The sequence below is a fragment of the Scyliorhinus canicula genome, chromosome 11 (genome assembly GCF_902713615.1).
Source record: "Scyliorhinus canicula chromosome 11, sScyCan1.1, whole genome shotgun sequence".
In the NCBI taxonomy this organism is placed as follows: domain Eukaryota; kingdom Metazoa; phylum Chordata; class Chondrichthyes; order Carcharhiniformes; family Scyliorhinidae; genus Scyliorhinus; species Scyliorhinus canicula.
Genome location: NC_052156.1, coordinates 140445933 through 140470000, shown reverse-complemented (window position 1 = coordinate 140470000; position 24068 = coordinate 140445933). Strand labels below are relative to the sequence as shown.

Sequence of the window (24068 nt, the reverse complement as noted above, 5' to 3'; positions counted from 1 at the left end):
GGTGACAGTGGGGAAGAAGCTGTTTTTGAGTCTGTTCGTGCGTGTTCTCAGACTTCTGTATCTCCTGCCCAATGAAAGAAGTTGGAAGAGTGAGTAAGCCGGGTGGCAGGGATCTTTGATTATGCTGCCCGCTTTCCCCAGGCAGCGGGAGGTGTAGATGGAGTCAATGAATGGGAGGCAGGTTCGTGTGATGGACTGGGCGGTGTTCACTACTCTCTGAAGTTTCTTGCGGTCCTGGGCCGAGTAGTTGCAATACCAGGCTGTGATGCAGCCCGATAGGATGATTTCTATAGTGCATCTGTAAAAGTTGGTAAGGGTTAATGTGGACATGCCGAATTTCCTTAGTTTCCTGAGGAAGTATAGGGGCTGTCGTGTTTTCTTGGTGGTAGCATCAACGTGGGTGGACCAGGACAGATTTTTGGAGATGTGCACCCCTAGGAATTTGAAACTGCTAACCATCTTCACCTCGGCACCGTTGATGCTGACAGGGGTGTGTACAGTACTTTGCTTCCTGAAGTCAATGACAAGCTCTTTAGTTTTGCTGGCATTGAGGGAGAGATTGTTGTCGCTACACCACCCCACTAGGTTCTCTATCTCCCTCCTGTATTCTGACTCATCGTTATTCGAGATCCGGCCCACTATGGTCATATCGGAATTTGGACTTGCTGTCCGATACAGGCAGGGTTTCCATCACCAGATTGACCTGTTCCTGTAATACTTTTGAGATGTCTATCCAATCTTTATTGTCGGTTGCACCGGACAGAGCATCCGCAATCACTATGTATTTGCCCAGCAAATACATTAGCTCGAAGTCATACCTCTGTAGCTTCATGAATAGCCTCTGGATTCGAGGTGACACCTCACTTAGGTTCTTTCGAATAATGGCCACTAGTGGTCTATGATTGGTCTCCACAGTGAACTTTGGCAGGCCATAAATGTAATTGTGTAATTTTTCAATTCCCACCACTAGTCCGAGACATTCTTTTTCGATTTGGGCATACCGTTTCTTGGTTCTGTCAATGCCCTGGATGCGTATGCTATTGTTGCCATGTCTTGTCAGCGTTTTCTTGCAGCAAAACTGCTCCTAGCTCATTCTTGCCGATATCAGTCGATATCTGTGTGTTCTTTGCTGGGTCAAAGAACGCAGAAACCGGTGTGGTGGTCGAAACATTTTTCAGGTTAGACCACTCTGTCTCATGACTGTTAGTGCATTCAAAAGGAACATCCTTCCTTATTAAATTCCTGAGGTGCACTATTTTTGAGGCTAAATTGAAGATTAGTTTTCCCACAAAATTCACTATTCCAAGCATATGTAGTACCGCTTTCTTGTCATGTGGATGAGGCATGCTGATAATGGCTTTTAGCTTCTCAGGGTCCGGCTGTACTCCTTGTGCTGATAATTTGTCTCCTAAAAAGGTGATCTCTTTGATCCCAAACTAACACTTGTTTTTGTTGAGCTTGAGCCCGTACTGCTCAATTCTGTGCATGACTTGTAGTAGTCTTTCGTTATGCTCTGCCGTGTTTGATGCCCAGGTGACTATGTCATCGACATAAATGCGAACTCCAGGAAGGCTTCCACAATCTGTGGAGGCCACAGTGGAGTATAGAAAGTGCAGGGGGGAAATTTAAGAAAGCAATTAGTAGATGAAAGAGAGGCATGAAAAATCACTGCTCGGTAAGATTAGGGGATAATCCCAAGATACTTTAAGCATATTAAGGGGAAGAGGATAACAATGGAAAGAGGAGGGTCTGGAATTCTTTAACTTGAAGCAGGTTTTTAGGTGCCAAGTGAGATGAAAACTCATTTTAATAGATCCATAGAATCTATACTGTGTAGGAGGCCATTCAGCCCATCAAGTCTGCACCGACTCTCTAAAAGAGCACTTTACCTTGGTCCACTCCCCACACTATCTCCGTAACCCCGTGCATTGATCATGACACCAAGGGGGCAATTTAGCATGGTCAATCCATGTAACCTGCACATCTTTGGAGTATGGGAGGAATCCGGAGGCACCCGGAGGAAATCCATGCAGACAGGTGAGAACGTGCAAACTCCACACAGTCACCCAAAGCCAGAATCAAATCTTGGTCCCTGGTGCTGTGAGGCAGCAGTGCTAACCACTGTGCCACCGTGTAATCTAGTAACAGATGTTTCAAAACTGTTCAAGAAATTACCTAATTATTTACAACTTGCCTCCTATCATTCCCAGAAATGCATATTTTTCTCCAGTTTTAAAAACTGTATAGTTTTTTTTGTAGCAAATAATGATAAACAAAATGTGTTTCGAGATGCTAAAGATAACTCTAGCTTATAAAAAATACTGTTAAGTCTAGATTTTAATCAGTTCTGTTAAGTAGCTGCAAGCATAGGTTAATCATTTATTTTCTTAACTTCTGCATTTTCTACTATAGATGTAAACTGTTAGTATATTTCAGCTAAAATGTTTGGAATGGCTACAGCAGGCAACAACTATTTTGGTCATTTTTGGTCTCTTTTGGTCATTTTCAAGTGAATAACTAGCCCCTTGGAACGACCAAACAACATTCATTGCCCTCATTTGTTAGCATAAAAGATCCATAATAACAGTTAAAAAATATAGTTTGAAGGTATTATCGTGCCATATCAGAATGGCAGCCTTGGTTTAAGATTCATGTGAGGCTCAAAGTATTACATAATACGAACAGCAGCCCCCCAAATCTCACAAACGAATAAAAATCATCAACATGAATGTAGTACAATTTCATTAGAAATAGTGAATAGTGGGAATCTTTCCCCAGGTGTGTAAACTGTGCAACAAACTCAAAGCACACGTCCTGATACTAACATTAGTTGGACTACGCAAAAACAAAATAAAATTTAGAGTGCAGAGCATGATTGCAAATCAGCTAGTCATGTATTCATGTATTTCAAGTCTCAGATGCATTGGCTCTACACTGCATCAGCATGCAAAAGAACAACATCTTGTGAAAGCAGGATATTCCAACATCCATAACAGGAAACACTAATAATGACTGTGAGGTCACTAAAGTGCACCTTCTACTAACCGCCAATGGCTACAGTGAAACACGTGGACAAGGGCATCTGGTGCTCCTCACTGACAAATAATGAGGAGATGGGAGACTGAACAAAAATTGAGCAGAGGAAAAGAGATAAAAATACTGACATTTAAAACATGAAAACCTATTAAATGAAATGGCACAAATCGACGTACTTTACCCACAAGAGAAATCTCATTAACCACTGCATATGAGCAGCAAGAAATTATTCATACAAGAAATCCGACTCAAGGGGCACTTGGAAAAATAGCACGAGATGTTCAAAATCGTTTTGATGTCACAAGCATAGATTCCTTAGTTTATATTTTCATAGATTTGGTTTGATTTCAATCATAGGTGAGATTCAATCTGCAGTCATGAGAATGGTAAGTATGGGAGTTCTCTTTCAGCTTGTTCCTTCAATTGTCCAGGGAACTGCAATCATCTGTCCTGATTGCACGATGCACAACAGAATATTAAATCTTCCGTTCAAGGTTGGAACCCCTATTTTCGACCCTGAGCAGTCAAAAAATACATACTTACCTTCCTCTGATCTTTCAGGCAATCTTCCAATGACAAATCCTGCAGAAACCATTTGGCACAGGAAATCTCAGAGGGAACACTGAAGAAATTTCCGAAATCACACCCCTTTTTTACGGCACTAGCTGCCGTTTACTGGTAAGTAGAGTTTAAATGTTCAAAGCTTCTTTGAAAAGCTATGGAGAGAAGGTAAGTGTGTAAGGGGGTAGGGTGTGTAAAGGGATAGGGTGGGTAAGACATGTGAGTAAGACGGTAGGGTGAGTAAGTGGGTAAAGTGCTGGTTCGCTAAGGATGTAAGGTGGCTGAGGAGGTAGGATGGTTAAGGTAAGCGGGTACAGTGGTCAGATTGGGGCAGGAGTTTGGATGATGGGTTAACACTGAAGTATTGGGTAAGGCTTCAATCTGTCCCACATTTCCTGGATAGGTATGCGGGTACCCAAGGCAAAACCACCCAAAGTCTCTGGCTCTTACTCAGTGTTGGAGATTTTGTGGAGGGTCCCAGGGAGCAGTGTAATTGCCATTTGAAGTTTGAATTCGCAGGCAATTCCTACAGTCACTGCATTAGGACTTCCGAGGATCCCATAGCATATCTTCAGCCCTACGAGCCTGCTCCGCTATTCATTATGATCATGGCTGATCATCAAATTCAATATCCTGATCCCGCCTTCCCCCCACATCCCTTAATCCCTTTTGCCTCAAGAGTTATATCTAATTCCTTCTTGAAATTCCAGCCTGAGTTAATGTTTCGGTCAAATAGGGCAAAAAAGATTCTGATTTCTCAACAATGCAAAATGAAGTTAATCAATTAACTGATATTTTGTTACAAATGAGTTAGGGTACATTCCAAGTGACTTGAGAAGTTCATTATTCAGTGAGTTACCTAAGAACCTAAAGCAATGGTTTGCAATCATTTTAGAATTTCAAGCTTACAAAGTCCCATTAAAGTAGTCTCGAAAATCACAACAGAAAGAAATAATAACACATTTGAAACAGAAAATTGTGAAAGATTGTCTGGATTTGTCTGCACCAAGAGCAGAAATATTTTACCGAAGAACAATCTTCAATAAATATATCTAGAAATGAACAAGTCAATTTAAATATGCTTCACAGACTATGAAAAAGTGTTTGATCTTGTTTATCATCAAAATCTAATACTGTAGATATGATGCTGAAATGTGACATTGACAGTAAAGACGTGAGATTTATCCAAAGCCTATATTGGGACAAAACAGCGAGCATCAGGCTAATCAGATTGACAATCAGATATGTTTCAAGTAAAGAGAGGAATATGACAAGGCTATGTACTTTCACTAAAATTATTCCATCTGTGCACAGAACAAATATTCGGAGAGTCAGATGTACATCCAAGGATATAAATTGAAACCAAGAACAAAATAAACTGACGATACAGTGGTCTACTTGCAGAATCAGAGAGGGCCCTACATAATATTGTAAATCAATTAATACCTAGAAATTTATAATATAATTTGTCTATTAACACCAAAAAGATAAAAACAATGGTGGAAAGAATACATTAGAAGAAATTAGAGTGACGATTGATGTGAACGGTGTAACACTGGAACAAGTAGATAAGAATGTCTATGTAGGATAAATGGTAACAGGAGATGGTAGATGTGATGCTGAAGTCAGAAAAGAATAGCGATAACCAGAAGTAATTTTGTGAAGATGAAGGAGTTGTTAACAAGAAAGCTCAAGCTGGTAAATAGAGAAAACTCATATCATGCTACAGTGTATCCACTTTCCTGGATACCTCAGAAACCTGGACTATAAATAAAGATCTGTGGAAGAAAATAGAGGCCTTTGAAGTGTGAATGCTAAGCTGTCTGCTTAAAATTCCATACAAGACCATAAGGTCAATCAAGAGGTTCTTGAAATTGAAAGCAAAAAAAAAGAAAGGAAAATGTCAATATTTTGATCAGAACTGAGGATCTGCAGAGAACTCATCTTGAGCAGAAAAGAAAATATCAGTATTTTGGCCATTTGATCACAGCTGAGAAGCTACAGCAATCTCTTCTAGAGAACAGCAGAAAGGGGGGTCGACCTAAGTGTGGTTTGATGACAGACATCACAGGAGGTTGCAGATGAGCTACAGTCGATGTTTGAGGTTGGGAGAAGACTGACAATCATGGCATACCATGACATCAGGGGCAACATTCACCGGTTTTGGGTGCGTTTGGTGGGGTGTTTCTCGGTGGCTGCAATGCCGATATTAACACCGCTATTCAATGGCACTTAGCCATTTTTCTGGGCCTTGGGGAGATTCTCCCCATTGATGCCCACTTAAAAAATGTTCCTGTACTGAGGAGCTGGGTTCACTAGCTGGCCCAGCTTCTCACAGATTGGGGTGCCATTTTGAAAGGCTGCCCCGGTTTCTACACCCCCCCCCCCTTTCAGGACCACCCCCCCCCCCCCATCCCCTCAACCAGTCCCCTCAAACCCCTCATCCCCCCTTTCATGGACATGGCCTTCAGGCCCTGACCCTGCAAGGTGCCTGTGGCAGTGCCAGGCTGACAGTGTCAACATGCCTGGGTGCCGGGGAAGTGCCAGGGTACTACCCTGACCTGTCCCCGACCACCAGGGAGGCTCTAATAGCCAGCAAGACCTCCGAGGTGCCATTAAGCCTGGTCCACGATTGTGGAAACCAGTGCTAAATGGTGGTAGGTTGAGGCTTCGCAGGCGCAGCTTGACTCCTGGGCATGGTGAATATGGCGTTGGGACATTTAAATCAGCCTAATTGTTTATTTAAATATCTTTATCGAGGTGTGATCCGGATCACACCGGGTGCCATGAACAGGTGACTCGGCCAAGACTTCGCACCCATCACGGAGCCTGATTTGGGGCTTGTGCTAATATGCCTATGGGCTATATCATAGTTGGATGGTGTGCGACCCCCAACCAGCAGGTGGTGGTACAGGCACACCATGCTGTCTCCAGACCAGGGTCATGTGACCTGGGACCCAGATATAAAGAGAGGCGCATCGACCATCTCCAGAAGATGATTAAGAGGGTAATACGACTGACATGTAATTGGTCAGTGCTAGGTGTAAGTTTCAGAGGAGTAGCAAGACTCCAGGATAACGTGCTCTGTATCAGATTGCCATCCTACTACACGAGACACTATAAAAGGATCCTGGTTTGAACATATCGAAGTGTTTGGTGAGTTACTTCATAAAGTACAAGGGACCAAACACACCAGGGCTCTCCTGCGATTCACCCATTGTGCCCAGCTGGGAAACCCGCGCTCCAAGTCTCCTGGTCAGAGAAGCTACAAGTGGGGCACAGGAGGAGTTAGCTTACTCACCACAGGAGGTAATTGTGCAGTATATTCATCGTAGGATTATGGTGGTAGGCTTTGGAGGCTGGATTCTTTCCAAGGCGGGAAACATCAGAGGATCAGTATTCCTTGACTATTTTTGCCTCAAGAACTGTCAATTCTGGTTTTATCATTTAAGTACAGAACACTCTCTTTTGACCAGGATGGTTTACCGATTGGGTGTGGGTTTTCAAGTTTATTGCAGTTCTGTGTTGCTCTTAAATGAGCTATTTGTTTTGGAATACTTTCTGTACTCAAGTATTTTTCACAATTGCTTCCCAATTAGGAGCAAAAAGGCAAATAATCTTCCATTTCACCAAATAAAGCTGCAATTTTGTTAGTTCATTACGTCCTAGGATAAAAGAATTAGCTTGTGATGCATATGAAATGGCATGACAATGCAATATTCTTGTGGCAGTTAGGTAAAGGTGGAATGCTGACTGACAGCGGACAGCTCTGGTAGCTGTACAATTCTTTTTTAGGAAAATCAGAGGACAAATTAAACATTTGATACTCTTGTTGATTAAAGCATCACACGACTCTAACTTCTATAAACTTGAGGGAATTCAAAACACTCCTGCCCTACCCTTATTTGTACCAAGTCCTATTAACCTATCACCTCTGTGCTTGCTATCTTACATTGGTCCTTGATCAAGTAATTATTTGATTTTAAAAGTTCTCATCCTTGTTTACAAATCTGACCAGGGCTTGGACCCTCCATGTTTCGGTCATCTCTGCCAACCCCACAACGTTCCCAGATAGCTGTCATCCTCAATCTCTGGCCTCTTGAGCACCTCCGATTTTAACTGCTCCAACATTTGTGGCCATTTCTTCAAATTCCTAACTCTACCTCTTGTGCTTTAAGGCGCTCATTAAAACATACCTCTTTTGCCAATCTGGTAAAATCAAAATGGAGGACAGACTCATGGTCTAAAGTTGTTGAACTCAATGTTAAGTCCAGGAAGCTGTGAAGGAAGATGAAGTACTGTTCCTCCAGTTTGAGTTGGGCTTCAGTAGAACATTGTAGCAGACTGAGAACAGAAATATGAACTTGAGAGCAAGATGGTGAATTGAAATGTCAAGTGACAGGAGGACTGGGTCATGCTTGCGGATTGAGTGGAGGTATTCTACAAAGTGGTCACCCAGTCTGAGAATCATCTCCCCATTGTCGAGGAGACTGCATTTTGAGTGTTGAATAGAGTAGACTAAATTGAAAGAAGAGCAAGTGAATCGTTGCTTCACCTGGAAGTTTGGGGCCTTGGACAGTGAGGAAGAAGGTGGTAAAGAGGTTGGTTACATCTCCTTCGATTGCATGGGAAGGTGCCATGGGAAGGGGATGAGGTGTTAGGGGTGATAGAGGAGTGGACCAGAGTGTCATGGAGGGAATGGACCCTACAGAATGCTAACAGGGTAGATGAGCGAAGATGTGGTGACAGCATAATGCTGGAATTGGTGGAAATGGCGGATGATGATCCTTTGAATACAGAAACTAGGGGTGGAAAGTGAGGACAAGTGGAACACCTTAATGGTTCGGAGAGGGAGGGGAAGGGGTGAGGGCACGGTTTATCTCTTTAAATACAAATTGTTGTTATTAGTAGGTTATTTTGTCACTATAATTACAACATTAAGGCGGCAAAAGGAAAGCATCACACTCGAATTTTCTTTAAAACTGCTTTTACTCACCCATTGATGCACCCGTTTCTGGTCTATTTAATGAGCTAATGATCACAAAGCCAAAGCCTTCACTTTCTTTGCGATGTATAACAACGTCATTTGCCTGCATACCATGACTGACCAAGCTCTCTGCAGGTGATGAACCGCTTGGAGGGGCTTGTGCGCTATTAGGACACCCAGCAAAATCACTTCTTGGAGAACTGTGTTGTGTAGATACTGACCCTGGACTTCGCCCATTCTCAGAACATGGTCCACCTGAAAAACAAAACATACACTGTACATTCAAGTTTTCAATGATTGAAAAGAGAAGTACAATTTTAAAAATATAAACTACGTATAGATAGAACAGTATTATTAACTCCATAATGATTCCAGTGGGGATATCACACTTGAAGGGGTAAAACCTATCTCAGCAGGTGTGGCAGCATCTGTGGAGAGAGAATAGAGCAAATGTTTGGAGTCCAGATGACCCTTTGTCAAAGCTGAATCTTTCTTGTTGGAGATGGTCATTGCCTGGCACTTGTGTGGCGTGAATGTTACTTGCCACTTGTCAGTCCAAGCCTGAATATTGTCCAGGTCTTGCTGCATTTGGGCATGGCCTACTTCAGTGTCTGAGGATTTGCAAATAGTGCTGAACATTGTGCGGTCAGCAGAAAGCCATAATCATATTGCTGTCCCTTCACTGTTGCTGGGTCAAAATCTTGGAACTCCTTTCCTACCAACACCGTGGGTGTACCTGAACCGCGTGGACTGCAGAGGTTCGAGAAGGTGGCCTGTCAGCATCGTCTCAAGGGCAATTAGGGATGGGCATTAAATGCTGGCCTAGTTAGCGACACACATCCTGTGAAAAATAAAATTTCTATATAGTACTGTTTTTTTAGCAATATAGATAGATAATTTTTCAAATGGCCCTCGCACTGTGATATGGGATGGGGTCAGTGTTGGGTCAAAGAGGCACAGTGGGGTTATACTCCAGTACACTTCTGCAGGTACAACATTGCTGTGAAACTTCAGCTGTCAGGCATTTAAAATCAGAGTTTGGTGCAATCTAATTAGTTCTTCTTAATTTACCTATTCTTTTCTCATACCATTTTGAAACTCGAGACCTACAGAATTGTTCATTTAGGTCACTCAGAATAAAAGGATTCTGCTCATGTTGCTCTATTGCTTGATATAGCAACTCGCACCAGAATTTGGTAAAAGAACCAAGGAGAAATGAAACGTTTTTTTTAATGCAGGAAGCATTGATGGTCCTGAAAACACTGTCTAAAAGAATGGGGAAAGTTGATTTGATAGGAACTTTCAAAAAGGAATTGGATGTATACTTGAAATAAAAAATGGGGGACTATGGACAAAGAACAGGGGAGTGGGCCTAATGGTGTAACTCATTCAAAAGGCTGGCGCAGGTGAAATTGACCAAATGGCCTCTTGTGATATAAAGTTCAATGAAACAGAAAAGTATGTCGATGATGGCAGGTGAGATTGAACATTACTCAAAACTGGGATGTATTCTATAAAATTCTGATTTGGGAAGCTCATGTACTATGCCCAACACACTAGGTTCCCTTTCTTTTAAAACTTTTATCCACACCATACCTTGACACAGAACCTTCCTTCGTACAGTGAGGCTGACATGGCCATTTCGGGCTGCGTTGTGCATCAGATCTATCACATAACGGTGAGTTTTTCCAGTAACTAATATTCCATCCACATAAACTAACTCATCCCCAGGGCGAAGGCGGCCATCTCTGTCAGCAGCACCCATTGCAATTATTGCTCCGATAAGAATCTTCAATGTTCAAAATAAAGAATATCAATTACTAAGAGAAACAAGGTTTTCTACACAGTAGCACATTCATTCAAGTTATAGACATGAATGTTTCACTTTTGCCAATGTCAATGCACATTTAACATCTTTGTTATTTACTTGTACAACACTTGATATATTTTTAAGTTTCTTTGACGTTCTTTCAGACAGTAAGTGCACAGCATAACATTGGCCTCAATTCAAACTGACCAATGAGCTTGTAAAATATAATATGGGCACGATCTGCCAGCCGTGTTGCCCTCAAGCAAGCGCACGGTGTGGCAGTTAGATGCCGGGAGAGGCCTTTTGCGAGCCTCCAGGCAGCCTTTATGCCTCGTGAGATCTACCCAGATCTTGCGAGTCATCGGAATCAGAATCCCGCCCAAAATGGACGTGACCAAATGGCACGCGCCTAAGTAGGGTTTAAACCTACTTAGCTTACGCGGCATTTACCGGCCACCCGGGATCTACCAGCCCCCCCAGGGTGGTCACAGCTAGACGCCGTTCAGTACTGCTCCACACAAACATGGACCAGGTGGATGTCTCAGGGGGTCTCCCAGGCCATTGGAGGCCCCTGGGAGGTCAGATTTAGTGTAGGATGGCTCCCTGGTCCTCTCCCTTGAACGTGAGCACCTTAACACTGCCACATTGGCACTGTCAAGGTGCCCGAGTAGCACTGCCATGCTGACAGGAGCACAGTCAGGGTGCCAGTGGAAGGATGCCAGAGTAGCACTGCCAAAGGTCAGGGCCCAAGGGGGGGGGGGGGGGGGGGGGGATGCCCATGAAAGGAGGGTGGAGGGGAGGGTATGAAGGGTGGGAGAGGGGGATGGAGGGCAGGTAGGAAGGGGCCTCTGGAAAGTTGGGAAAGTGACATGTGGGGCCCTGGAAGGGGGAGGGGGCCTGTAAGGAGGTGTTGGGAGCGGGGGGGGGGGGGGGGGGGGGGGGGGGGGGAGAGAGGCTGAAGAGGCCCCCCCCTGAAAATGTTTAATTCAAATTGATGTATCAGTCATTTTACATTTAGGAAATGTGATTATGATAGGGTTTAGACAATCAAAAGAATCTACATCATGGTGGATTTACCTGTATTTTGAAAGCAAAGCTTCAATTTATTCATTTATTTAAAATATGTTTTAAATTCAGTACCCATTTTAGGACTCTAACCAGTACAAATGATTGCGATGAGGGAATAAGGAAGGCTTCAACTGCATCATTACATAAAAAAAGATCATCTGTTTCCCTGCAATTGTGTACCTAAAGCGGGCACTGCCATTAATTTTTTTTGCTTGAATGAATTAGCCACAATAATTTACTGGCAGTTATTTTTAGCTAATCACAAGAGCGACAATATAGATGTGGTGGGGTTAATCACAGTATCACTGCATAAATGTTCGATATATGTGTAATTCATAACCTAATATTTATTAAAATATTGGGCAACATAACACACAACATCTGCTCTACCAGTAAGTAATATGTTATTTATATTTTCAATCTGGAATATTCCTAGAATATCTGCTTTCTTGTCCTTATTTCTGCTAACATTTTTTGTTTCACAGCAAATGTTGAGGGACAGTATGAATGCTAACTAATTAACATGCCTCTAGTCACGCCTCTGATTTGATTGGCATTTAATGTTTTATCAAAAAAAAACAAGTGTTAAAGAAGAAATAAGGATGTTAAAGTTCATCATAATTCTTTCTATTGGGAAGGTTGATGGTGACACCCAATTTTAGAGTTGAATTGATTGTATATTTCTTTACTCAAATCGTGCTATTTAATACATCCAAGACTGTTTTAGTGACTATTCTTTTCTTAATCTTGGATTATCCTGACAAAATGTATTTAAAAAGACATTGTTGACGTTAAATTGAATTTGAAATCTTCCTATATATACTGCAATGTGGTTGGTTTCACCTTCTGCAGCTTGAAGGGGTTAAATGACTTACAGTTCCCCTTTTATGTTGCAAATTAAGACTAAATCTCACATTTCTCTACTGGAGACAAATCACAGGCTGAAGATAGCTTTGTCTGACATAGATCAGACATTGATGAGTTCATGAATATGCTATTTAACTCTGAAACCAGTTTGCCACTGAAGCTGTTGCTTAGCAATGAATATTTTCTCATAAAAGTTTCTATGTGAGCATTTAAAAAAAAATCCTTTTGCATGACAACAATTGGAAACAGCAATACAAACTGAGACTGTCAAAGTAGTGTTTTTCCTTGAGGCAGTTGAATAATTTATGTCAAGCAAGGCACATTCACGTTATCCATTCCTCTTGCTTGTGTCCTTTTTGGACTGAGAGCCAAGAAATCCTATATTCGTACAATAACCAATCACATCTTGAAGGTTAAAAAGGCAAGGGTTTCTAATCTTCGGAAAACCACATTGATGCATTTAGTCATCTTTGGACTACTCTTCCCCATGTCAACTGGTTATTGATTGCTGGCTTTAGTTAAAATTGTTTTGGTCTCAGGCATTTCTCTTAGTCAAAGAAATAAGATGTTTGTCGAGATGCAGTACATCCAAGCACACTGTTGGAGAGAGGGAGATGGTTTTGAGTCTGCAGGCTGATCTCTTCCCCACAGATCTCAGCCATGTTAGTTTTTGGTGGGTTTAACTCAATGGCAGTCATCTCCCAAGAGAAAGAAACAACTAGAAGGATGGCCAACATCTCTAGGATCTGATTTACCACTCATGATCAGATTAAGAGTGGTATTGGTTGTGGTCAGCAAGCAGGTCAGCTGCCTACCCTTTCATCTGTGAACATTGTGGGAATTCCCAAAAGGGAATCAAGTGAAAATATGTTCAAAAGAGGGAATTTTACTTGCGCTCAAACTGGTAAATTATGGAAGGCCATCGGCTGGATTCTCCGTTCCTGAGACTAAGTGTTGATGCCGGGGCAGGATTCCACAACAGTAAAACTGATTCAGCGACCATTGAGGGGCTAGCATCGACACCACGTGAGACACCATTAATTCCAATGAGAAACGGTGCCGGATTCACGATTGGCACGCAGGAGGCTGACAAGCTGCAGTGGCATATACACACTTCACACCCCACACACCATCCCCACCAACGAGATGGCAGCAAGGATGAAGCATTATGCTTCACAGTTGCCAAACTGGAGACCTTCCTGGATGCCGTGGAGGAGATGCAGGCCATCATGTACCCCAGCCCGGGAAGGAGGCTGCCAGCCGCCGCCATTCGCCGTGCCTGGGCACAGGTGCCGGAGGTGGTCAGCACCACCAGTAACACCACCCAAACCGGCTTGCAGTGCGGGAAAAAACTGCACGATCTCCTCAGGGCGGCCAGAGTCAGCACAAAGCATTGTGCCCCGGCATCAATCCCTGTCCACACACCCGTAACCCCCCCTCACGGAGGGCAGCTGAACCCCCATCCTGCACCACATGCCGGCACCCATACTGGCCGCTATGACCATGTGCCCCGCCGGAGAAGGCCACCCATAGCCGCTGGAAGCAGGAGAAAACTGGAGTGGGACCACCGGACCTGCAGCCCCTCACCGTGGCAGAGCAGAGGGCTCTGGTCGCGGATGGTGACCCTGAGGAAAGGGAAGTCTCCAGCATGGAGGCCGGCTGCGGGTGAGGAAGTGAGACCCTGCTTAGTTGCGGTTCCCCATGATACGTGTGTCAAACCCCCCTCCCACCAACACCACCCCCACACCATCCCCACAACCAGCCTCACAGCACCCTCACTCTCACCCCCAGCTGGCCCGCGGTCCAATCATGCGTCTTGTCTTGTGTCTTGCAGGACCTGCTGGTGGTGTGGCGGGTCCACCTGGTGTACCCCGCCCCCAGCCAGTGCCATAACCTAAGCCCCGCCCCCGTTGCCAACCAGCGATGAGGACACCGACATGGACGGGAGCCATATTATGCCTGTGGCCCAAGACATTCCGGAGCTCGAGTCCGGGGATGACACTGATTTCCTGTCGCAGCTGTCTCCAACACCCTCCATCTTCCCAGAGACACTCACCTTGGTTGGGTACTTCAGTGAAGAGGCACCTGGGACACCCTCTGACACATGCTCCGGTACAGCAGGTAGAGGTAGGAATATCCCAAGGGGGTGGACGTCCGGAGGGCGGACCGACACCAGGTACTGGCTGCCGTCCAGACGGACAGTCTCATCTACAGTGGAGATACAGTCGCAGAGCAAGGGACCAAATGAGGGCTTGTCGGTGAGCATCCAGCACCGGCAGGTGCAGTTGGAGGAGTCTGACAGGAACAGGGTGTGGTGTCGAACATGCATGCCGCCGAGGCCAACACTGCACGGGTGGTGTCCATGGTGGAGACCTTGAGGGCAAGGGTTGCGGCTATGAATCAGTCTGTCCAAGGCCTGGAGCATTCTGTGCAGGCGCTGATCAAGGCCCAGGTCAGGGCTATCCTCTCACAGGCAGCCATATGCCAGAGCCACCTGGACATTGCAGCGGTGCTTCTGAGCGTGGTCCAGACACAGTGGCTGAGAAAGTCAGCGGCTTTGCCCAGGTGCTGGCCGACGTGGCGCAGACACAGAGGAAGGTGGCCCAGTCCCAGAGGGAGATGACATAGTCACTGGCTGATGTGGTACAGACCTAGAAGGTGGCAGCACAGACACAGCTTGATGTGTTGCAATACTAGACGGAGATGGTCCACTCCCTGTGCTCCATGGCCACGAGCATGCAGAGCTTGGTCGAAATCGGAGCGAGCTTTAGGACTGGCAGCACCAGGTGGCAGGGGTGCCTCAGGGGATAGCTGCGTTTGCACCTCCGTCCCATGGAGTAACCCGGGGGCCACCACGAGCGAAGAGGAGGTGAATGGGAGGGCGGGGGGGACTCCTGCAAAGGAGGTGCCGGAACACCGCAGCACCTCAGACCCCCCCACCCTGTCCCTGGTGCATCTGGTGGGCAGTGGGCAGAACGGGGCGGCGCCACGCCACCTGGGACACCCGAACAGCGGCTGGCCCATCGAGGTCTGGTCGTCCCAGAAAATGCCGCCAATGGGGACCCAGGTCGCAGGGCGGGAATCACAGCAGGCCGCCTCCAATCTTGATGTACCATCTAGGCATTGCATTAGGGCCCATAAGGCTGGAAATTTAAATACCAGTTAAATTGGCACGGCTGCAGGGCACAGTTTAGTGATAGGGCACGTATGTGTATATATTTGTTCACATTAAAGACCTGTTCACTGTTACAGCCAGCCTTAGTACTCTGTCAGATGGGTATGGGAGCTGGGCTGGACTGGGCTGGCATGAGAGGGGGCACGGGGGGGAATGGGCGGATGTTATGGGTGGACTGCACCCCCCCCCTCCCCCAAACCGTCCCCACCATCGCCACGCCAGGGATCCGATGCACCATTTGATGGAATGGCCAGCTTGCATGCAGGGATCACCCAGGTGGACAGTATTACTATGGGCAGGCGTTAAACATTATCAAATGATGTGGAGCACCAGAGCTTACCCCAGAGCAGGTTGTCATCATCCTCCATCCCATGGGCCATACCTGCTGCGACAGGTATGTATCACGGAGGGGGTTGCAGGTGGGGGGTGGGTGGGGGTGTATGAGGGTGGGATGCAGTGCCATGCTTCTGGCCATTCCACCCCACCCTCCCATTCGCATAACCTGGAAGCAAACACATCACCACTACCATCTAGAAAACAACGGCAGGAGACACATGGAAACACATGGAAGGTTCCCCTCCAAGTCACTCACCATCCTGACTTGGAAATATATCACCGTTGCTTCACTGTCGCAGGGTCAAAATCCTGCAACTCCCTCCCTAACAGTATTGTGGGTGTACCGACACCACATGGATTCAGCAGTTCAAGAAGGCAGCTCACCACCACCTTCTCAAGGGCAATTAGGGTTGGGAAGTGAATGCTGACCTAGCCAGTGATGCCTAATTTCCACGAATGAATAAAAAAATTGTTCTTTGATTTACATTTTGATTTTGTTAAGTCGAAAACAACTGTATATAAAACAATATTATAGCTTACTCACTGGTTGACCAGGCTCATCTCCACCCAGGATTCGAAAGCCAAACCCAGATTCTTGTCTGCGTAAATAAACATCCAACTCACGGTAGTCTGGACCTAATTCAGAACAGAACATACAATGAGTATCAGCAAAATGCACGTTTTCACCTGTTAGTCCTCTTGAGGGGATAAGAAATGATAGATGGAAATGTGTTTTAGTCCAGCACTGACTACATGAGCATGTTGCACCACCAAGTAATGGGGTAAATAAGTGCAAGTTACCAGAATGAAAGATTTCATGGTTGGATAAAAATAAACAACCAAACAAGGATCCTGCTCACTGTAACTTGTAGCTTGTGTTAGATTAAAGTGCTTCAAAAAAATTAAAATGCACTGAATTATTAAATGATAATGGAACATGTGTTCTGTTGCTGGTTGTGACCCTTATGAATCCACAGTATCTGGCAGCAAACAGAAGCTTCGGGCTGAATGTTATCATTGTGGCGGGGATCCTGATGACTGAAAGCTAGAGGCGACCCAGCCTCAGCCGTTTGTGGGAACGCAGATGCAATTTTTAATGGTCTGGTAATGAATTGGTTGCTGTTGAGGCTGCTGACCTTTTAAAGGTCAGCCCACTACGATGTGCTGCCAGCTCAGCAATGTCACCAGAAGTGGTGGGACTGAGCTTGAAAGGACACCATAGAAGCAGGCCAGCCTCCTAACCAAGTAAGTGGAGCCTGGGTGCTGGGGTCAAAGACAGACCACAGCCAGGGGACTGGGAGATGGTTATTGATGGCGGGAAAGTGAGAGTTGCTGTAGCGGTGACTATTGCTGCTGAGATTCACACTGTGGACCACAGAGTGGTATTAGGAGGGCCCCCATTGAGCCCAAGGAATGTGACAAAGTTCACATGTGGTCTCCCCACACGACAAAAGATCTAACTACTGCTGGTAAAATGCCAGCGGTGTCTGGAAGAGGCCCTAACAGTCCCTAGGTAGGAGGTCGTCCTCCACCATCCCTGCCCTGGTCAAATGCCAACCGGCACTTCACATCTCCATCTTCTCTCGCCATTTGGGGCAAACCATCCCCCCCAACGCCTCCCAGCCTGACTCTAGAGGGCTAAAGATGCTTAGGGCACAATTCTCTTGTCACGTGCTCAAGCGAGAGCACAACCCGGCCGGAGAATCTCGGGATAGCCCTCCAGTGGGCCTCTCGGCAGCCTCTGCGCCTCATGGGATTCACCCAGCGGTGGGACTAAACGGCACTCCCGGGAATAGGTCTTAAACCTACTTAAGACCTACCTGCCCGATATTCACCATTATCTTTATCTGATGATCGCACACAATGTGTAAGTTCAGGGAGTGGAACCCCTTTCTGTTAACATAGGGCCCCCCCAGATGGTCTGGCAAGCACAGGACAACATGCGTGGCATCTATTACCCCCTGGACTTGGGACATCCAGGCGATGGTAGGGAAACCTGCTGCTCAGGCATCTTGCTGGGCTTGGTCCATGTCAAAGGTGTTATAGTTTTCCATTCGGGCATACAGGGCATCCGTGACCTATTGATGCACAGGTCCTGAGGGTGTGGGGAGGGGTCCGGCACATGGGCCGTTGCCTCAAGCATCAGCTGACGCTGCTGCTGCCGCCGTCTCCGGCGTTTGGCCGCTCGGCTTACCAGCAGCACCACTTGGGCACGTTCTACATCCTTTAGCCCTGCCATAGTGTTCAATATCTGTAAAGAATTGTGAGAGGGTGTCAGACTGACAAACAGCGGTGGCTCCCACCCCGGGACCCTCCAATCCCCCATTGATCCCCCCTCCCTCCCACCTGGAATGCCCTGCCCATGCACTCCCGGCTGCAGCGGGCCCCCCTTCACCAGCCCCCAGGTCCTCTGCCTTGAATACCCACTCACAACGTCACCTGGACCTGACGCTGGTCCGCTCCCCATGGCACTCACCAACCCTCCAGCCATGCACATGTTCCCGAAGCTGTGTCCCATCCCCTGGGTGTTCGGATGTTGGCTGCTGCGTGTGTGGTGTTGCTTCCTGCAGTGTTCAGGCAAATCAGCATAATTGGGATGCTCGGCAATGACTCCCACATGCTACATGGCTTGCCCACCCATGGGAATCCACTTAGGTTGTGTGATGTGCTCATTTAACCACTATTGCCAATGTCCTATTAGCAATAGCCTTCAGCCGCATGGCCAGAGGCTTCGGCAATCGCTGGGGGTTATGGGTGGTTGGTGGGCCAGACAGGCAGGGACAAGGATTGTCCCCGGAATGGGTAAACATGATCCAGAGGTTGGCGTGGTGGTGTGGCGAGCGGTTGCTCCCCTGGTTGCCCTCCCCCAGCGACCCCCCTCTTCCCATGGCGCCCCCTGTGTGGTGGTTCGCCCAACCCCAACCGAGGGTCCCCCACCCCTCACTGAGCACTGGGGTGGCAAGCGCAGTGCTCCGGCTCTTTGCCTGTGAGCAAAGATGGCTACTCACCTCCTCGGCTCCCCACAGAAGCCCATCAGTCAGAGTCACGTTTTTAAAAAGGAGTACTAATTGGCACCAGTGTGACCACTTGCTGGGGAGGCCGAATAGCGATGAAGAACTTGCCGGCACAAATAAACTTAGAAATCTTTTAGGAGAATCGCACCCTAAGTCTCGAAGGCTGTATGAAATTTCATCATAGCTTTTACAATAATTAACAGTTTTTCCTATCCCTCCTCCATAACCTCTAAACATTAACAACTTATCAAGACAGAACTGGGGTGGGATTCTCCGTTGGCTGATGCCAAAATTGCAGGCGACGCCGATGTGACGCCAAATCGGAATTCTCCATCACCTCGACAGCGACGTCAATGCGGTCTGGAATGCATGTACAGTAAGCGCCGTTTGCATATCATTAGTAGGTCCCATTCGGTATTCTGTGGGGTCTCCATGATTCTGCGCCTCTGATGGGCCGAGTTCCCGACAGCGCAGTCCACTTGTGTTTTTATAAATTGTGAAACCGGCATTGTGGATGATGAGGGAGAGAGGAGAGGTGCGACTGCGGGCTGCCGGGCTGGAGACTGGCCGGGCTGGTTGGTGTGGCGGGGTGGCGCTGCAAGTGCCGCGGGAGGTGGGTAGTGACGGGGGAACAGGCTGAGTGGCTGGAGTAACCCCCCACAGGACTGGGGCGGTGTCCAGTCGCGGACTGCCATTGCCGGAAGCTGCAAGGCAGCCATTTTGCTTTGCACCCCACTGACCAAGCACTGGCCATATGGGTACTCCCAAACCCCCATCCCCGCACCCAACCCTCCGCCATTCCCCACTCCCACCTGCCCGGCACCCCGGGCAGGGGCCGTGGAGCGTAGCCCTGGCAGCAGGGACGGGCGTCAGGGCCAGAGGTCCCAACCGTGCTGGCCAATGATGGGGCCAGGGGTGCGGAGGTGAAGGGGGAGGGGGGGTACATGCATGGTAAGAGCCTGCAGTGCTAACCAGGGCCACCTTGTAGCTCATTGGAACTGTTTGGGCATGGGGGGTACGCACCATGCTAACATGTTGGCCTTTCACCCCCAGCAGACAATGGATATTGGAATTGAACCAGCAATGGTGGCCTTCCTGCTAGTTTCCGCAGCCATGGAGGATGCCCTGTGGCTATATGAGCTAGAGCTGCTCGAGGAGGAGGAAGCTGCAGCAGCAGAGCATGCCACAGAGGGACAGGAGGTAGCCGCCCAGGTTGGAGAGCCAGACACCCAGGTTGGAGAACCAGCCGCCCAAAAGGCTGCGGAGGAGGAGGTGTAAAGAAGGCGCCGCATGAGGACTCGTTTGTACCGGGGGAGTGGGATGGGGAGAACTGGCTAGGGTCACGGATACCGCATTCCACCCCCACACACACCTCCCCCACCCAGCCATCCACTTGCCTGCAACCTGCTGTGATTCCCGCCCTGTTCCCATTGGCGGCTGTCCTCCGGAACGACCGGGCTTGGATAGGCCCGGCTGCTACTCAGGTGTCCCAGGTGGCATGGCGCCACCCTGTTCTGCCTGCTACCCACCATATATATCTCCGCCAGGAACAGGAGGGGCAGGGTGGGGCGAGTCCGAGGTGCATCGGTGTTCTGCAGGAGTAACCGACATGGGTCCCTTCACCTCCTCCTCGCACAGGGTGCCCAATGGCCTCCAGACTACTCCATGGGACGGGGGTGCGAACGGAGCTATCTCCTGAGGCTCCCCTGCTACCTCGGAATTTGAAACTGTCAACCATCTCTACCTTGCCCCATTGATGCAGACAGGGGTATGTATGATACTTTGCTTCCTGAAATCAATGACCAGCTCTTTAGTTTTGCTGACATTGAGGGAGAGATTGTTGTTGTTACACCACTCCACTAGTCTCTCTATTTCCCTCCTGTATTCTGACTCATCGTTGTTCGAGATCCGGCCAACTACGGTCGTGTTGTCAGCAAACTTGTAGACGGAGTTGGAGCCAAATTGTGTACAGGGAGTATAGTAGGGAGCTAAGTACGCAGCCTTGCTAGGCCCTGGTTTTGAGGACTATCGTGGAGGAGGTGTTATTGTTTATTCTTACTGATTGCGTTCTATGCGTCAGAAAGTCGAGGATCCAGTTGCAGAGTGAGGAATGACGTCCTAAATTTTGGAGTTTTGATATGAGCTTGTTTGGGATTATGGTGTTGAAGGCGGAGCTGTAGTCAATAAATAGGAGTCTGATGTAGGAATCCTTGTTGTCGAGATGCTCCAGGGATTAGTGTAGGGACAGAGTGATGGCGTCTGCTGTGGACCATTTGCAGCGGTATGTGAACTGCAGTGGATCTAGGCATTCTGGGTGTATGGAGTTGATGTGCCTCATGACCAACTCTGCAGCAGTTCCCTGGAAGCAGCCTACCCCTCACAAAAACACTCAAAATCAATTACCCTTAGATTTCTGCCACTGGGTGGGTCAATTTTTGATTCAACTTGCCACTTTTCCTTGGATACCATGGGGTTTTCACTTTTCTGATCCACATGGGACCTAACGTCAGTGCATTGTAACAACATTTATCAATACTACCTTGCGTATGTGAGCCACGACTCAGCTAGTAGTGCTCACACCTTTGGGTTGATAGGTTGTGGATTCAAGTCCTATTTGATAGACTTGAGCACAAAATTCTATGTTGACACTCCAATGCAGTATTTAAAGGGTGCTGCACTGTCAAAGAAGGCATCTTTCAGATGAGGTGTTAAACTTAGGTCCCGCTCTCTTCTTGTGTAATTTGATTTTGTTTTATTGCTTTATGTACTGGATTACAGAGAGAAGAACTTTTAAGATGCGATGGGGTGCTTTAGTTTCTGCAAGAAAGATGGTTGATTCTTGCATGCATAGTTTTGCTTAAGCTGCTTGAAGCTTCTTCTTTTGTGTTTGATTCTGTTTGAAGGTGATGGGACGGATAAGAATCGATTAAAGGGGGTGGGGTTTGCCTCGTTCCCTGCGCATTGGGGGATGGTTTGTTTGCTTTTTAGGATTATTGTTACTGTGTTGAGTGCTTGTGTTATTGTTAGGTGTGATAGAATCTGGCAGACGGCAGGTTTGTTGACGCCAGAGGGTGGGAGATTCTGAGCTAGCTGGATAGCTGGTTCACAGGAGCAAAATGGGGGGAGAGCTGAGGAAAGACAAAGTGGGGGGAGGGGGAAGAGGGGGTGGGAGGGGTTACTGCTGATGGGTAAGGGGCAGTTAGGAGACTGGAGATGGAGATCAGATGGCGGTCGCCGCCCAAAGGCAAATCAAGTGAGGTGTGGAACACAGGCTAGGAGCTGGCCTCGGAAAGGTCACGGTTGACTGACAGGGGAGGGCGACACAAGCCCCCCTGACCAGACTGGTTACATGGAATGGTCGTGGAGTGAACGGGCCGGTTAAGAGAGCTTGTGTAATCGCACACCTGAGACAGTTAAAAGCAGACGTGGCTATGTTACAGGAGACACACTTGAAGCTGGGAAACCAAATTAGATTAAAGGGATGGGTCGGGCAAGTGTTTCATTCAGGTCTGGTGTTTAAAACAAGGGGGGGTGGCTATCCTGATTAATAAAAGGGTGATATTCGAGGTGGGGAGGATAGAGGTAGACCCGGGAGGCAGATTTATTATGGTTAGCGGGAAGCTAGAGGGAACGGTAGTGGTGCTGGTGAATATATATGCCCCAAACCGGGATGATGTTGCGTTTATCAGGAAGGTGCTGGGGAAGATCCCAGACCTTGACTTGCACTGGCTGATCATGGGGGGTGACTTTAATATGGTCCTGGACCCGAGGTTGGTCCGGTCGAGTGCTAGGTCTCGGAAGCTATCAGCAATGGCAAAGGAACTGCGGGGGTTCATGGAGCGCAAGGGAGGGGTGGATCTGTGGAGATCTGAGAGACCAAGGAGCAGGGAATATTCATTCTACTCCCATGTACATAAGGCGTACTCCAGGATAGATTTCTTTGTGCTAGATGAAACACTGTTAACAGGGGTTGAGGACAATGAGTACTCAGCAATTGTGGTCTCAGATCATGCACCACACTGAATAGACCTACGGGCAGACATGGGAATGTCCCAATGCCCACAGTGGAGACTAGATACAGGGCTGTTAGCGGATGAGGAGATCTGTGAGCGAGTAAGAGAGACCATTCGGGGGTACATAAAGATCAATGACATGGGAGAGACTGCAGCTCGGGTGGTCTGGAGGCACTGAAAGCGGTCATTAGAGGGGAATGTATTTCGATTCGAGCCCACAGGGATAAAACTGAGTGGTCGAAGCTGGACAGGTTAGTAGGAGAAATCTTATAGGTGGACAGGAGATATTCAGAATCTCCAAATGAGGAGCTCCAGAAGGAGCGTCAGAGACTTCAAATGGAGTTTGTGCTCCTTTCCACAGGAAATGGGGAGGATCAGCTGAGGAGGGTAAAAGGGGCAATATATGAGCATGGTGAGAAAGCTAGCAGGATGCTGGCGCATCAGCTGAGGAAACAAGAGGCGGCGAGAGAAATAGAGAAAATAAAGGATTTGAGGGGGAAGACGGTGACGGACCCGGGGACGGTGAATGAAGTGTTCCGGGAGTTTTATAGCCAGCTATACGGGTCGGAACCCCCCCCCGTTGGGGAGGAGGGAATGAATCAATTCCTGGGGAGGCTAGAGTTCCCAAAGGTAAATGAGGAGCTGGTGGAGGCCCTGGGAGGCCCGATTGGGCTTGGGGAGGTGATAGATGGACTGGGGGTGATACAATTGGGTAAAGCCCCGGGATCTGATGAATTCCCAGTGGAATTTTATAAGAAGTTCTATGGGTTACTGGGGCCACAACTGGTTAAGGCTTTCAACGAGTCCAAGGAGCTAGGAGTACTCCCCCCAACGTTATCACAGGCATCAATTTCTCTCATCCTGAAGCGTGACAAGAATCCGGAGAGCTATGGATCGGACAGGCCGATTTCCCTCTTGAATGTAGATGCCAAATTACTGGCAAAGATCCTGGCCACTCGAATAGAGGTTTGTGTCCCAGACATAATTGGGGAGGATCAGACGGGATTTGTAAAGGACAGGAACCTGACATCCAACATTAGACGGCTTCTTAATGTAATTGTGTTGCCAGCGGAAGGGCGCGAGGCTGAGGTGGTAGTTGCCATGGATGCGGAGAAGGCTTTCGACCGAGTGGAGTGGAAGTGCCTATGGGATATTTTAGGCAGGTTTGTGTTTGGGCAAGGATTTGTGGAGTGGGTCTGGC

The 24068-nt window shown here is 47.5% G+C and overlaps 1 protein-coding gene across 20 annotated transcripts in view; it reads right to left on the bottom strand.

The window, feature by feature from the left end:
- The window catches only part of magi2a (membrane associated guanylate kinase, WW and PDZ domain containing 2a), an 886652-nt gene that overhangs the window by 78791 nt on the left and 783793 nt on the right, over positions 1 to 24068 (bottom strand). For all 20 annotated transcript variants that reach the window (XM_038811518.1, XM_038811520.1, XM_038811516.1 and 17 more), the window contains 3 exons: positions 16385 to 16476; positions 10181 to 10373; positions 8594 to 8839 (listed from right to left, as the gene is read on the bottom strand). In XM_038811518.1, the coding sequence (XP_038667446.1) occupies positions 8594 to 8839; positions 10181 to 10373; positions 16385 to 16476 (531 nt within the window). The remainder of the gene's footprint in view (positions 1 to 8593; positions 8840 to 10180; positions 10374 to 16384; positions 16477 to 24068) is intronic.